This window comes from Corvus hawaiiensis, chromosome 8, assembly GCF_020740725.1.
Source record: "Corvus hawaiiensis isolate bCorHaw1 chromosome 8, bCorHaw1.pri.cur, whole genome shotgun sequence".
Lineage (NCBI taxonomy): Eukaryota > Metazoa > Chordata > Aves > Passeriformes > Corvidae > Corvus > Corvus hawaiiensis.
The window spans coordinates 30,172,414-30,184,705 of record NC_063220.1 but is presented as its reverse complement, the minus strand read 5'-3'; the positions used below and the strand labels follow the sequence as shown (position 1 = coordinate 30,184,705).

The 12,292-nt window shown below is 41.6% G+C and overlaps 1 protein-coding gene across 9 annotated transcripts in view; it reads left to right on the top strand.

The window, feature by feature from the left end:
• Positions 1-12,292, top strand: part of FAM13C (family with sequence similarity 13 member C) — a 115,588-nt gene that overhangs the window by 82,365 nt on the left and 20,931 nt on the right. For 6 of the 9 annotated variants that reach the window (XM_048310511.1, XM_048310510.1, XM_048310515.1 and 3 more), the window contains 3 exons: positions 4,756-4,819; positions 10,446-10,596; positions 10,974-11,039. In XM_048310511.1, the coding sequence (XP_048166468.1) occupies positions 4,756-4,819; positions 10,446-10,596; positions 10,974-11,039 (281 nt within the window). The remainder of the gene's footprint in view (positions 1-4,755; positions 4,820-10,445; positions 10,597-10,973; positions 11,040-12,292) is intronic. The other 3 variants (XM_048310512.1, XM_048310519.1, XM_048310517.1) reach the window with 1 other exon arrangement.

Below are 12,292 nucleotides of genomic sequence, written 5' to 3'. Positions count from 1 at the left end.
TAATAAAGGAAAGATTTTGTGACATTTGAGGAAAATGGAAGAGTAGACTTGGTGAGGAGATTTGCAGTCAGAAGAATGAGGGAATAGTGTCTTGTTTTTGGCTAAGCTGTACCTGGCCTGTGAAGCAAGGGTTTCAATCTCAAGAGGTGTTTATCATGTATCAGCATCAATTTAGTAGATGAAACGTCATCTGCATGGAAGGAAACATTTTCATTTTATTTCCAGAACATGAATTTCTAATCCTATTGCCAGTGATTACACTGAATACCGCTCTGGTCATTGTGTGTAGCTGGGTTTGGATGGGAGAGCAGTATAATCTGCACCTTTGGTAGATAAAAGTTATATGCAGGTCCTGGGAACAAATAAAGGAATTGCATTTTTTTTAAAGAGACTAGAAAAGCTGGTATGGAACAATACACATGATTACAAACAGCTGCTCCTGCCAACTGCCTTCTCAAAGGCAATCAGCAAAACTGGAGTGGGCTGCAGGCTGTGTGCAGTTACCTGAGCAGAGCCTGGTGCTTTCCTCAGATGCCTGTTACAGAGAGAGGAGGCTGAAACAAGGCACTCCTGGGCAGTGGGAAGGTCAGTGCTTCAGCAAAGGCTGCATTTCAAGTCAGTGTGGAATTCAGAACTACACTATGGGGTGAAGTTTTCTGCCAAAGAAAAATTCCTGCAAGTTCCCCATCTTCACCATTCCCCAAATAAATTGGGAATGAAGTGGTTTCACTTAACAGGAATTATCTGGTCCCAGGGTTGATCCCTATTCTGTGATTCTATAATTCTATTTTTGGCAGAGGCTGTAGAGTGGCAATTGTCAGACCTATGATTGTTCTTAGAAGTGGAAATGCTGGTAGCTCTGGGCTGCCCTGGATCTTGGGGTCAGCCAGAGTCTCCCGAGGTTTCTGTGCTTCCCTGAGGGGAGGCCAAGCTCTAGCAAGGCTTTCAGTATTTAAGTTTGCAACTCAAGTATCGTTTGAGACCACAGTTCAGGTGGGAACTCTTGTGGTTTCCAGGCTTTTTGCTGAACAGCTACAACTCAGGGATGAGTGGGAAGCAGCAGAAGTGCTGATGTTCCCATGCAGACCTGCATGGGTGAGGCAGAGCCTGAGAGGCTGCATTTCCTCACCTGCACAGGCAGCCAAGTGAGCAGGGAGAAAGCTGGGAAATGATTGACTGGCTCCTAAGAACAATTTCTTCAGAAATGTTGGCATTAAAATACTGGTTCCAATGTTACTTGTATCAAGGCGTGGAAAAGTCTCTGAGCAAGCTTTTGGGTTGAAACGCAATTAAAGCAAAAAAAGCAAAAGGGGGGATGGGGAGAGGATAGAGGAGCAAGAAAAGAGCAGCTCTTGCTGCAGCCCCAGTAAGGACTGTGCCTGCTGAGTACGAGAGCTGCTCGTAGTAAGAATAACAAGTGCTGGCTGGGTTACATAAGGGCTGGGGCTGATGGGACAGACACTGCTACACTGGCTCTCTGTCTGACTTCCTATTCCAGCATCCAGGGACTGCCCAGGGAGTAGCCCTGGGCCCTTCAAGGTGGATTTTTCATTCCTTGCAGGTGTGGACTTTATGTTCACCCCAAAGCCCATTGCAGTTCTGCATTGCTTTCTGAGGAGTCATAGGTGTGCTTTTGAAGCATCCACCTGCAGCCATGTATTGAGGTGTTTGTAGTTCATAATGCTTTTTGCCATTTGGGAAGGCCTCAGAAAGGAGCCTTCTGTTTTCCTGGTGCTGAGATGTGCTGTTGTGAACTCGTGTGGCGTAACTCTGGACAGGCTGAATCAGTCCCCTGGGAGGGAACTGAGACTTCCATTTATGAGCTGTTAACCTTCTAGGTCACCCTCATGGTGGAAAGGGTGGAACTGACCCCTGGACTGGACACATGGGAGGAGTATTGGGCCAGGATAGACTGAAGGTGAATCTGGAAAAGGAGTTTCATCCCACAGAATAGTGTGAGGTTGACGGGCAGGAGCACTTGTGGCATTGTGGTGCATGAACACATAAATTTCATGGGGTTGGGGTTAGTGTGATCACAGCTGGACTGGAGTGAGATTTGCAAATTGCAGAATGCAGTGCTCCTTTCTGGGCTTCGCAGAGGAAATGGGATGTGAATCTGCTTATGTTATCTTCAAACATTTTTCCTAGCTTTTAAAATGATGTGGTTTTATTTGCATTTTATACAACTTTAAAAGAGGTGTTGTGCATAATTCAAAAATTCACGTCCTGGTCTGTTTTTTAAACAGCACAGTGCTCATGCAAATTGATCTCCCCATTGAAGTCTGGTAGGAGCTCTGTTATGATAATTAGTATTTAGATGGGGTTTTTTTGTTATGTCCACAAGCCTCAAATGTGCATATTGCTTATTGCATCTTTGCCATCTCTGTCATGGAGAAAAGGATAATTCTGCCAAAGCCAGAGTCTATAAAGGAGGGTGAGAGACATATATTTGAGTAGTAGCCACAGAGAGAATTTAATTTTCATTAATTTACAGGATGTAAATTATACAAAATAAGGGTGCCTGCAATTATTCAAAATTTCAGCTAAGGCCTGAAATAATTTTAATGTACTCAGCACAGATGGAAAACTAGGGCTTGTTCCTGCTGCTTTTGAAGTTAATGGATATTTTGTGATTGACTTTTAATGAGAGTAGGATCCAAACCATAGTTATTAATTTGTAAGCCCTGTGTTTCCTGGTGACAATCAGAAAACCTGCATTTGCCTAGCAGAGCAATTAATCTTGGTGAAAATGAAAAAGCACACCCCAAAACTCTCTGTATAGAGTAAGATCAGCTCAGCACACGAGACTGAAAATGTAAATGCTTGTCACACAGAAATACGAAAGCCATTACTCACCTTAATGATCTCAGTATCTCCAGAATCCAATGAATGCAGAAAGAAGAGCATCTTACTCCAGTGTTTTTAGTGTGAAAGGAACAGTAAACTGAAAGTTTAAATGCATCCCTAAAACAGCAAGCAAAAACATCAACCTGAACAAGAGAGAGGTGGTACTTCATGGCTGCTGTAAACCTTTCTCTCCAGAGTGTAAGACTCATGATTGATACAGCTGTGAAAGATGTAGAACTTAGTACAGTTCCTGTACAAAGTGTTGCTAGCATTTACTGTTTCTTTTTGTCTTTTTTAAAAATTAGTTTTGTTTTTATTTTATTAAGGAGAGTTTTTGCTGTGTTATGCACCCTGGAAGGTGTCATCCAAATGAGTACCAGAAGTGTACAAATCTGACACGTGTTGTTTTCATCCTTTCCTTCCTGTCTAGCTCCAGTTCAATGCAATAAATCACCCTAAATATTTTTTAGTCATTAGTGAATTAGTTCTTCAGCTGTTTGTAGCCTTGCAGCTGCCTCCTTACATGCTATCAAACCAAACTACAAATACTTCACTCTTTCCTATTAAATTAGTCCTTTTGTTGTTCTCATGACTCATTTCTGTTCCTATGTGAATTGCACATCTTGGATCAGATTTGGAGCCAAGTGGTTGTTCACCCTGGTGTAGCTGCGTCTGGTTTGCTGAGAGAAGTGGCATAGCCATCATTTCAGTCTTTAAATGTCTCATAAATCCAGGAAGAACTACAAAAAACACCTGTGCATTTGTCTGTACTGGTTTTGAGGTCTCTAGAGGCATTTACAGCTACTTGTTTTTGCTGGGATGACTCTGAGCCTGGTAAAATATGAATTATTTTGTGCAGAGGAGTCTGGCTTTTGTATTGGGTTTGACCACATCTCTGAGTGAGTCTCTAGGGGCCACAAACTTCACCACCTTTTCAGCACTGAGAAATCTCATTCTCTGAGACAGGTACAGTTTTCTTGCTTCCCGTGAGTTGAGAGTCAGCTTGTGGTACACCCGTGTCAGGCTCTGACATCACGTGTGGAAAGCCTCAGCTTGTTTTGGGGAAGCACAGAGCAGTGGTGGGAGGCTATGGAGGTTGCTCACTTAATCTGTGGGAAGCTGATTTTAGACTTCAGTTTCATTCCTTGGGGTAGTGAATAATACTAATACTGACACTGGGAGCTGTGTGGGCCACATCTGCCTGGATGGGGCACAGCTCCTTGGTGGCCACAGTCAGAGGGAAGATATTTGCCCCTTACTCATGCAGGGCCTTCCTTTCCTCTTCCCACGTGGAGAAGCAGCAATACACTGAGAGAAAACCAGGGATGTGGACATCTCTGATGGCAGCAAAGTGACAATCACTAGAAAATGGGGACATCTCTCTTGCAGGATTTCCAGGCACCTGGGGCCCTTCTGAAATTTGCAAAAGCAGAAAGCTGAAGACTGGGAACCTGAAATACCATCAAATTGAAATACGAAAAGATTTATTCTTTATGGCTGTGATACGGGAAAACTCTTGTTCCTGATTTAAAGCATGTGGGACACATTCTGCTTAGATTTAAGCATATGTTTGAGTTTTTCTTGGCTTTAACCCTGTTAGCTCACCAAGACACTGATCATGCATCTGTAGAACTTTTTGACATGACAGAGTGAGCCCAGATATTAACGTCATAGTTTCCAGGACTTCATTAACAGTTTAAATGTATTATTTAGGATTCCTGTAAAATCACTCTTGTTTTGAATGGGCTAGAAAATAGAGATGTTACTTTAATAGAAATGCTATTTTTTTACTAAAACAAACTTATTCTGTAATTTGTAAATTATATACACACACAACGAAAAGTTTGAGATATTTGCAGCACAGATAAGCAATCTATTGAATTAATTTTTTAAAATTTTGTTTTGTAGAATAGATCAGAACACAAGCATTTCACCAAAAGAAGCAACTGATCAATTTAACAGCTTAAATGAGGTAAGCTTAACCAAAAATTGAAATATGATGTTATAAATTTTGAGTAGATTTAAAAAAAAATTTTTTTAGGTCTTGGAATAATGTAATTGCTTAATAATCCTAGGTTAGCTTTTCAATGGATCATTGTAGTCATGTTTTTGGAGAGAAGCTTAAAAATGTGATATGAGACTGCTAGAATGGTTTAAAATCTTGAAGCAAGTTATTTTAAAACTTTTTAAAGCCAGCTTTAGACTGCTTTCTGTTTGTGCTCAGAAAAGAATCAAACAGTCAGTATTGACTGAGTGAAAGAACGTCTTTCAAGAACGTTTGATTTTTTCCTCGTATTACAGCTCAAAAGGGTTCATCCGTTAAATATGTTTTGTTTAAAAATAAGGAGTTCTCAAGGTTGCTACATCCTCCATAAATAAACTATGAACAGCGCAATGGAGGCTGAAAGGTGCTCAGGTTGTAAGATGGAAGGAGGGGAGAACTGAAGAGGGGAAGCAAGAGAAGCCAAATAATGCCTGAGACACTTGAAACAAGCTGCTTTCACAGGGATTGTGCCAGGAGCACAGTGTGAGGGAAGCACAACAAAGCTGTTTGTGTGATTAGGTTGAACAATGGATGAGCCTGGGCGAGGTCCCCGAAGTCAGCAGTATCGTGGGAGGGGCAGGGGGTAAAGCCAAGCTTTGCAGTTATGCAAAGTGGGAAACCCTATAAAGCATCTCCCCACACCTGAGGAATCTGCACCCCAGCACAGAGTCCACTCACACTGCAAGGGCAGTGGAGGACACCGGACTTACGCAGGGAGCAGTAGAGATTTTTAATGTGGGCAAAGACAACACAACAGAAGCAGTGTGAGAAGAGAGCTGGGTGAAGAGAAGCCCATTTCTGACAAATCCTGGGAAAGAAAGCTTTGTTTCCATAATGAGCTAGAGAGCATCTATGTCTATTAATAGATGCCTGACTTTCATTAGGGGAAGACCACAATGCGTCCTTTCAAAGGAATTCAGACCTAATCTTCTCCTTGCAATAAATTGTTTCCTCTGCATTTGTGTCACTGTTGTGCAGCTCACTGTAGCAGATCTCAATGCTGGCAGGCAGGGCACATTCAGTGACCAGTACAAGGGAGTACACTCAGCCTCTGCCGAGCCACCTCAGGCCCTGGGAGAAATCATGAAGTTATTGTTTCTTTTGAGAAGCCCCACTCAAATATTCACAGAAGTTTCTGCTTGAAAGCTTCCATTTAAAATCCTTGCAAAAGATTCCTTAAAGGCTAAGATAAAATACTATGGTAAATAAATCAGTGTAAAATATTAAAACCGAGGATTAGATCAGAAATTAAAATAAATTGTTAATAACCAATGAGGAATAAGCAAGAGTTACAACCTGGTGCTTTCTTTTGCAAAATCTTAGATTGTATTGTGTCTCAGGTCTGCTGCAAACCCAAATGGACCTGTGCCATAAGAAAATAAATCCTCTTTCTGGAGTAGAGAAAATGGTGTCTCTCTTCACTGCTCACCCGTGGCATTATGCAGACCCAGGGCATATCTTGTTCTATCTTATTGTTGCTTGTTTGTTCCCCATAAAGGAAGTTCTGAATTGAAAATGTCACATGCCTCAAGGCACAAATATTGCCTTAATGGCTACTGCAGAGATTTATTTATGTCCGCGTAAAATGTGCCTATCTTATTTTAACCTGAACTCTCAGATTAAAAAGCTGTTCCAGTGTGACATATAAAAGCATTAATTTCCTTAGAGTGAAAAAACTGAAGGGGGTGAAATTTGCTCAGTTTCTTTCCAATATGAATCACTTCAAAGGCTATTAAATGCTGAAAGCTTGGATTATTCTCCTTCTCTGCCCCAGCCTATTTCATAAATCCAGTAAATCCATCAATAAACTATAATAGAATAGCTGCCTTCCTGTCTGGGAGGCACAGGAGCAGGCCCAAGGGCAGGGTACAGGCATCCTTTTTATTCAGGAACACTGTGTGTGGGTCAGGATGAGATCAGTTTATGCAGAAAGCACCAAGCCTGGGCTTTGCTCCTCATCCCTGCTGTCAGCCTCCTGCCTGAGACTGGGCAGAGCTCAGGGGCACACCTGGGCCTTTTCCCTTTCCCTCAGTTCTTACATTTATCAAACCTTTGGATGTCCACAAGGATGAAACAAAGGATGCTGATAATAGCAATGCTTTATCAGGGAAACAAATTCCTTCTAAGGGCAGGGTCTCTCATTCGTCACATTGTCTTCTGTCAGGCTGTGGCCTCCTGAACATGCTGACCAACACATCCCACAGTGTTGATCCTGCTGGGCATGGCCCCATGCCATGTCAGGGTACTGCCTCTCATTGCCACAGCATTTTGGTGATGAACTGGGAGAATTTGTTCTTTCAGTGTCCCATTCTCCAGGGGGATTTAACAGTGTGTGGCATTCATCTCTAGATGTAAGAGGTTATCTGTTATCTCAGTAATTCCTTACCCTGAGGCCTCCCCTCTTCATTTTCAATAATCACCGGTTCGAAGGAGCAATGGTCAGTGGAGCCCAGGCTTAGCTGTTTGTGGAGAAGGTGTCTCTATTATAGGTTGAGCTTCCTCTGGGAGTGGCAGTCCTTCTGTACTCCGCTTTCTCCAGCGGCCAAAGCTATGACACTTCAGTGACTGTGTTTTCTTAAAGCATTATCAAAAATAATAAATAGGTGAGAAGAACCACACTGTTTCTCTTCCCATCTTCCTCCAGCTTCCTATGAATATCCCTATTTTACCATTGTTTGGAATAATGTACAGTGCTTTTTCTCTAGTGGAATTGGCTTAGCTGAAGATCTGTGAATTGTCAGTTGCTCTAAGAGGACATGAGAAGAGATAAGAAACCTTCGTTCAAGACAATTGTAATTGCTTCTTTTTCACACTTTCAGGATACCCTTCTTAAGAGAAAACAATATGGTTATTTTTCCAAGGCAATTTATGCATCCATTTTAGATATTAATATGTCCTTTCATTTGCATTAGCATGGATCAGGAATTACTACATCAGAAACACTCGTGCTAGGCACCAGAGTGAAGCTGGAATGAGCACCAAATCTGAAGTATTTGAACTGAGCTCTTTAGCTGATATAGAATGCCATAGCTTAAATTACTTCAGTTATACTGGATTTCCATGAGGAGCTTTCTCAAATTGATGATGGTGCCCACCACAGCCTAACTGTTCCCTCTGTGTATTTCAGCTGCTTGCACTGGCTTCTAACATGTTTAGCAGCTTCTTTTGACCAGCCACGAGCAGAGGTGGCCCAGTTGGGATCAGGTCTGGCCATGGGACAGTTGTGAGCAGTGTGTGCTGGTTCTGCCCCAGTGCAGATGTGCTGGCCTTTGTGCTTGGCCTTTGCTCTAAGCCGTGTCTCCTGCCATGTTTTCCTGTAAATTTGTGGTGACTTTTCCTGGATAGTGCAATGTGGCAGTGCCATAACACTCAGATGTGGTTTAAGAGTAAGATGGGGTTGGTGGCACCCTCCAGATTCATCCTCTCCCTGGTGACATCAAAATGATCAAATCTACTTAGTGTTTTTCTCCCTACACTAAATCCCTGTCAAGGGCACACTCATGAAAATAGATAAGGTATTTCTATTATTATTATTATAATAAAATGATTTTTTAAATGTTTTGGCAGTGGCTGGAAATTTGCTATCCACCCACCTTCCCCAGATGGGTGAAAAATATCATTCAGAGCAATTGAATATAAACCAGCTGGTGAATTACAGCATAAGCATTACTGAAGTATAATGCTTAACAATGTAGTCTCTCAGAATGCTTTTACACTGAACTTCCCATAAATATTAATGTATCATAAGGAATACTGATACAAAGTGAATGTATTTTCTTGAAATGGGATTTTTCTTGTCAAATGCTTGAAGTAACAGTCCGTGAAGGTCAAGTCCTTTTGTCAGATATTCACTTATGTTTTCCTTATTGGCACATTCTTATGGTTTGTCATCTGTGCTCTCCCTAATTTTCATCAGCTGTTCTCATGGTAAGGTCCAGGCTGGGACCAGAGTCCTCACTGATTTGTAACTGGCATAGTCATTGTTTGCTAGATGACATTGATGACTGTAAAATTCTGAATTCTGCCTGTCTGTGATAATTCCACAGCTGCTTTGTTTGGGTTCAGCTGGGATGAGATACAGTGAGAAATGAGGCCTTCCCAAAACAGTGCCATGTGTATGATGCAAGCCAGCACCCTCCCCTTGACAAGGAAATTCACTGCTGTCTGAAAGATTTTTAGGGGCGAGAAGGTTTCTTTAATTTTCCTGAATTCTATAAAAGGAATGAAAATATAAAGGCAGAAAGTCTTCTCTGCTGTTCTTAGACAAACTGGTTTCTTTTTTTTTTTCTTTTTTTTTTTTTTTTTTTACCTAAAGTTATCCTTGGGTTTATAAAAGGAATGCCTTACAACAAAAATAATGCAAAGATGTATTAAACCACTCATTACATAGGTAATATATTGTTACACAAAGGAAATCAGGCCAATAAATGAATTTATTTTTCATTAAATGAATCAATACATTCGTTTCAGGTATTTGACAGAGTGGGGAAAGGAGTTTTCAAGGTATAAATTTGAGGAATTTTTTTTCTCTTGCAACGCAGATTATTTTCTTCAGAAAATGCCCTTCATAAATATGTACCACTAGAATGACTTAATGTTATACGTACATTCTGTGTGTGTCAGCTGTGTGGTTATTAGGACTGCCTTGTGTGGTTTTGTTTTATGTTTTAAGCTGTATTTCCCTTGAGATGGGGGAGCTGAATTCGTGGGGTGTGGGGAGTGACTCATTTTGCCCAGTCAGATGGTGATTAGGGCTTTCACAGCATTTACATCACAGCGAGATGCTTGTGTCAAATCGTGCAGCTCAGTACTGCATGCAGCATCCAAAATTCAAATCAGAGATGGACCATGCATGGCACAGAGGCTGGAAGGGATGTGATAGATAAGTGTCACTGTCACTGACTTGCCTGCAGCCAGTGACAATGATGTGTTGATATCACCTTTGCAGCCAGTGACAATGGTGTGTTGATTTCACCTTTGCAGCAGATCACAACTGATCCACTGCCCTGTAGAACCGGCAGCAGCCTACATAAAAGCCGTGTCTACATAACGAAGTATCTCTAAAGCAGCCAATTAAAAGATCTCTCTCCCAAGAATCCCATGAGTGAGCTTGTTCTCAGTAACTCTTTGTTCACTGCTGTGTACTGCTCTCACAGGCTGGAGAGGGAGATTTGATTTTTTATGAATGGTAAATGGGGAGGGACATAATGTCATCAGATCGTGATGTCAGCCCAATGAATGAAATACTTCCTTAATGTATTGCTTCAAGCCCAAGAAGAGGGACACCATCTCAGTTTGGCTTTCTAGAATAAATCGTCTTTTGCTGACAAAGTCGTCTTTCCCACGTGCCATGAATAATCCATGTAAATTGGGACTTAAATAACCAGGAGTCAAGAAACTCGTGGAATAGTGCACGTTTGTTCTCCCCACGTCCTCCTGGAGCTGGCAGTGGAACACCCCTTTGCCGGCGCTGCCGATGGGCTCCAGGAGTTGAAGAGCAATTGCTGATCCCTGTTGTTCTCTACCCAGCCCAATGTTCTGCTTTTGTCTGCAGAATTCTTTGTTGAAGCTGCAAGCCCTGGAAACCGATCTGTGCTCTGCGTTTCTGCCAGCCCAGGAGGAAACTCCCCAGCTGCCGGCACCCAAGGACACAGCCCTTTCTCCAGCCCAGAGCAGCGTGCAAGCTGATGGGGCCAGTTGTGGAGGTAAGCGAGCGTGCCATGATGTGTTCTCATTTGCAATTATAAAAAAGCCTTGTGACTTGCACTTTAAAATCAGGCTTGCAGCCCTCTGGGAAACAGTGCAGAGCTAATGCAAAGCACCATTTCCTCCTGCAAACGCTGTGTAATGTAAAAAGGGGTGATACCTGATAAAAGAACGGAAATTAATGGCTGTAACCCTCTGATTTTCTGAGAGGGAATTTTCCTTTTCAGACAGGTTTTAAGAATCCCAATTCTTTTATTTTTAGTTTTAATCTGTTATTTTTTCCCAAGTAAATTTACGCTCTTTACTTCCTATGTCTGTATTGTGTGAGATCACCTGCCATATCATGTAATTCTATTTTTGTCATTCTTTTTGTCAGAGCAATATCACTTCATTTCTCCTATTATTGATTTTAATTTAATGCATCAGCAGAGAGATAGCGAAGGTGAGTTTTACAGCATGTGGATTTTAATCATTCATGATCCTGTATTATTACCCAGCTGGGGAAACTGTGGTGTGTTATCTCTCCCTCTTCCCTCAATATGGAAATAAATAGCCCTAAGGCTCAGCACTATTTTTGTCAATTCATAGCTTGTAGTCACAGGGCTGGCAGAGTCGTGATGCTCAATAGAAGAGGAGTCACTGCTCGTGAAAAATAGGTCAGAGACAGTATGACTAATACATCTCACAGACAAGTGACATGAATACACAAATACCTAAATCGTGCACCATGTATGGTTCAAATGAAGGCAGGTAGGTCAGTAATCCCTTCACAATTGATGTTTCATATAACATATAAATAATAATAAGAAGAAGAATAAAATGTGGGTTCAGAAGAACTTATTTTAGGAGCTGCTTGCTCAGCGTTTTCAGCAAGAAATAAGATAGAGTTATGTATCAAAAAGAAAAAATCTCACAGATGATACTGTTCTACTAAAAAATTCCAAAGTTTGAGGCTGGCATTGCAAAATTAAGGAACAATGTATGGAGAAGTCAGATTGTTATAAAGATGAAGGATTGTAAAAATGCTAACTGTCCTGGGTTTTAGTTAACAAAAGAGAATGCCAGGCAAATACCTTAATAGCTCTTGGATACAGGTATGGAGCCTGGACTGGGGCTAACCTTGGTGTGGATCTGAAGCAGAGACAGGTCTCATTTGTGTGCTGCATAGGCAGAGATGTTCTGCAGCTCATCCAAAATCTGCACTGATTCCTTTCCTTTGTGGCAGGGTGGGGTTTTCCTCCTTTCCCAGTAGTTTGCTGCATTATTTTGTTCTGGTGGTTTCATAGGTCATTGTTAGGATGGTTCCTAATTGTTCCCCTTACTTACTTTTTGCTGTTTTGATTGGAGATTTTCTTTTTATTCATGCTGGTAGTGACCCCTGCTTCCAATGCCCTCTCTACTCCTATTTCCCCTCTGCAGCCACATGGGGAAATGTTGCATGATGTAGCATTTCTCTCACACAGTTTCAGAGCATGCTCTGCCACTCCAGCAGTCCAAATTCGTGCTTCAGTTAAAGCTTATCTATTTAATGGGTTTTAATCTGCCCTCATTCTTGCTAACATCTGCTTTGTGGTTTGTGGCATTTTTACTAACTTGCCATTTTGCACAGACAGAGCTGGTCCTAATTCTGTCTCTTAAATTACTACTGAAATCTTCTGATGCGTTGAGCTGTCACATGGGACTACTGGCTGTTTG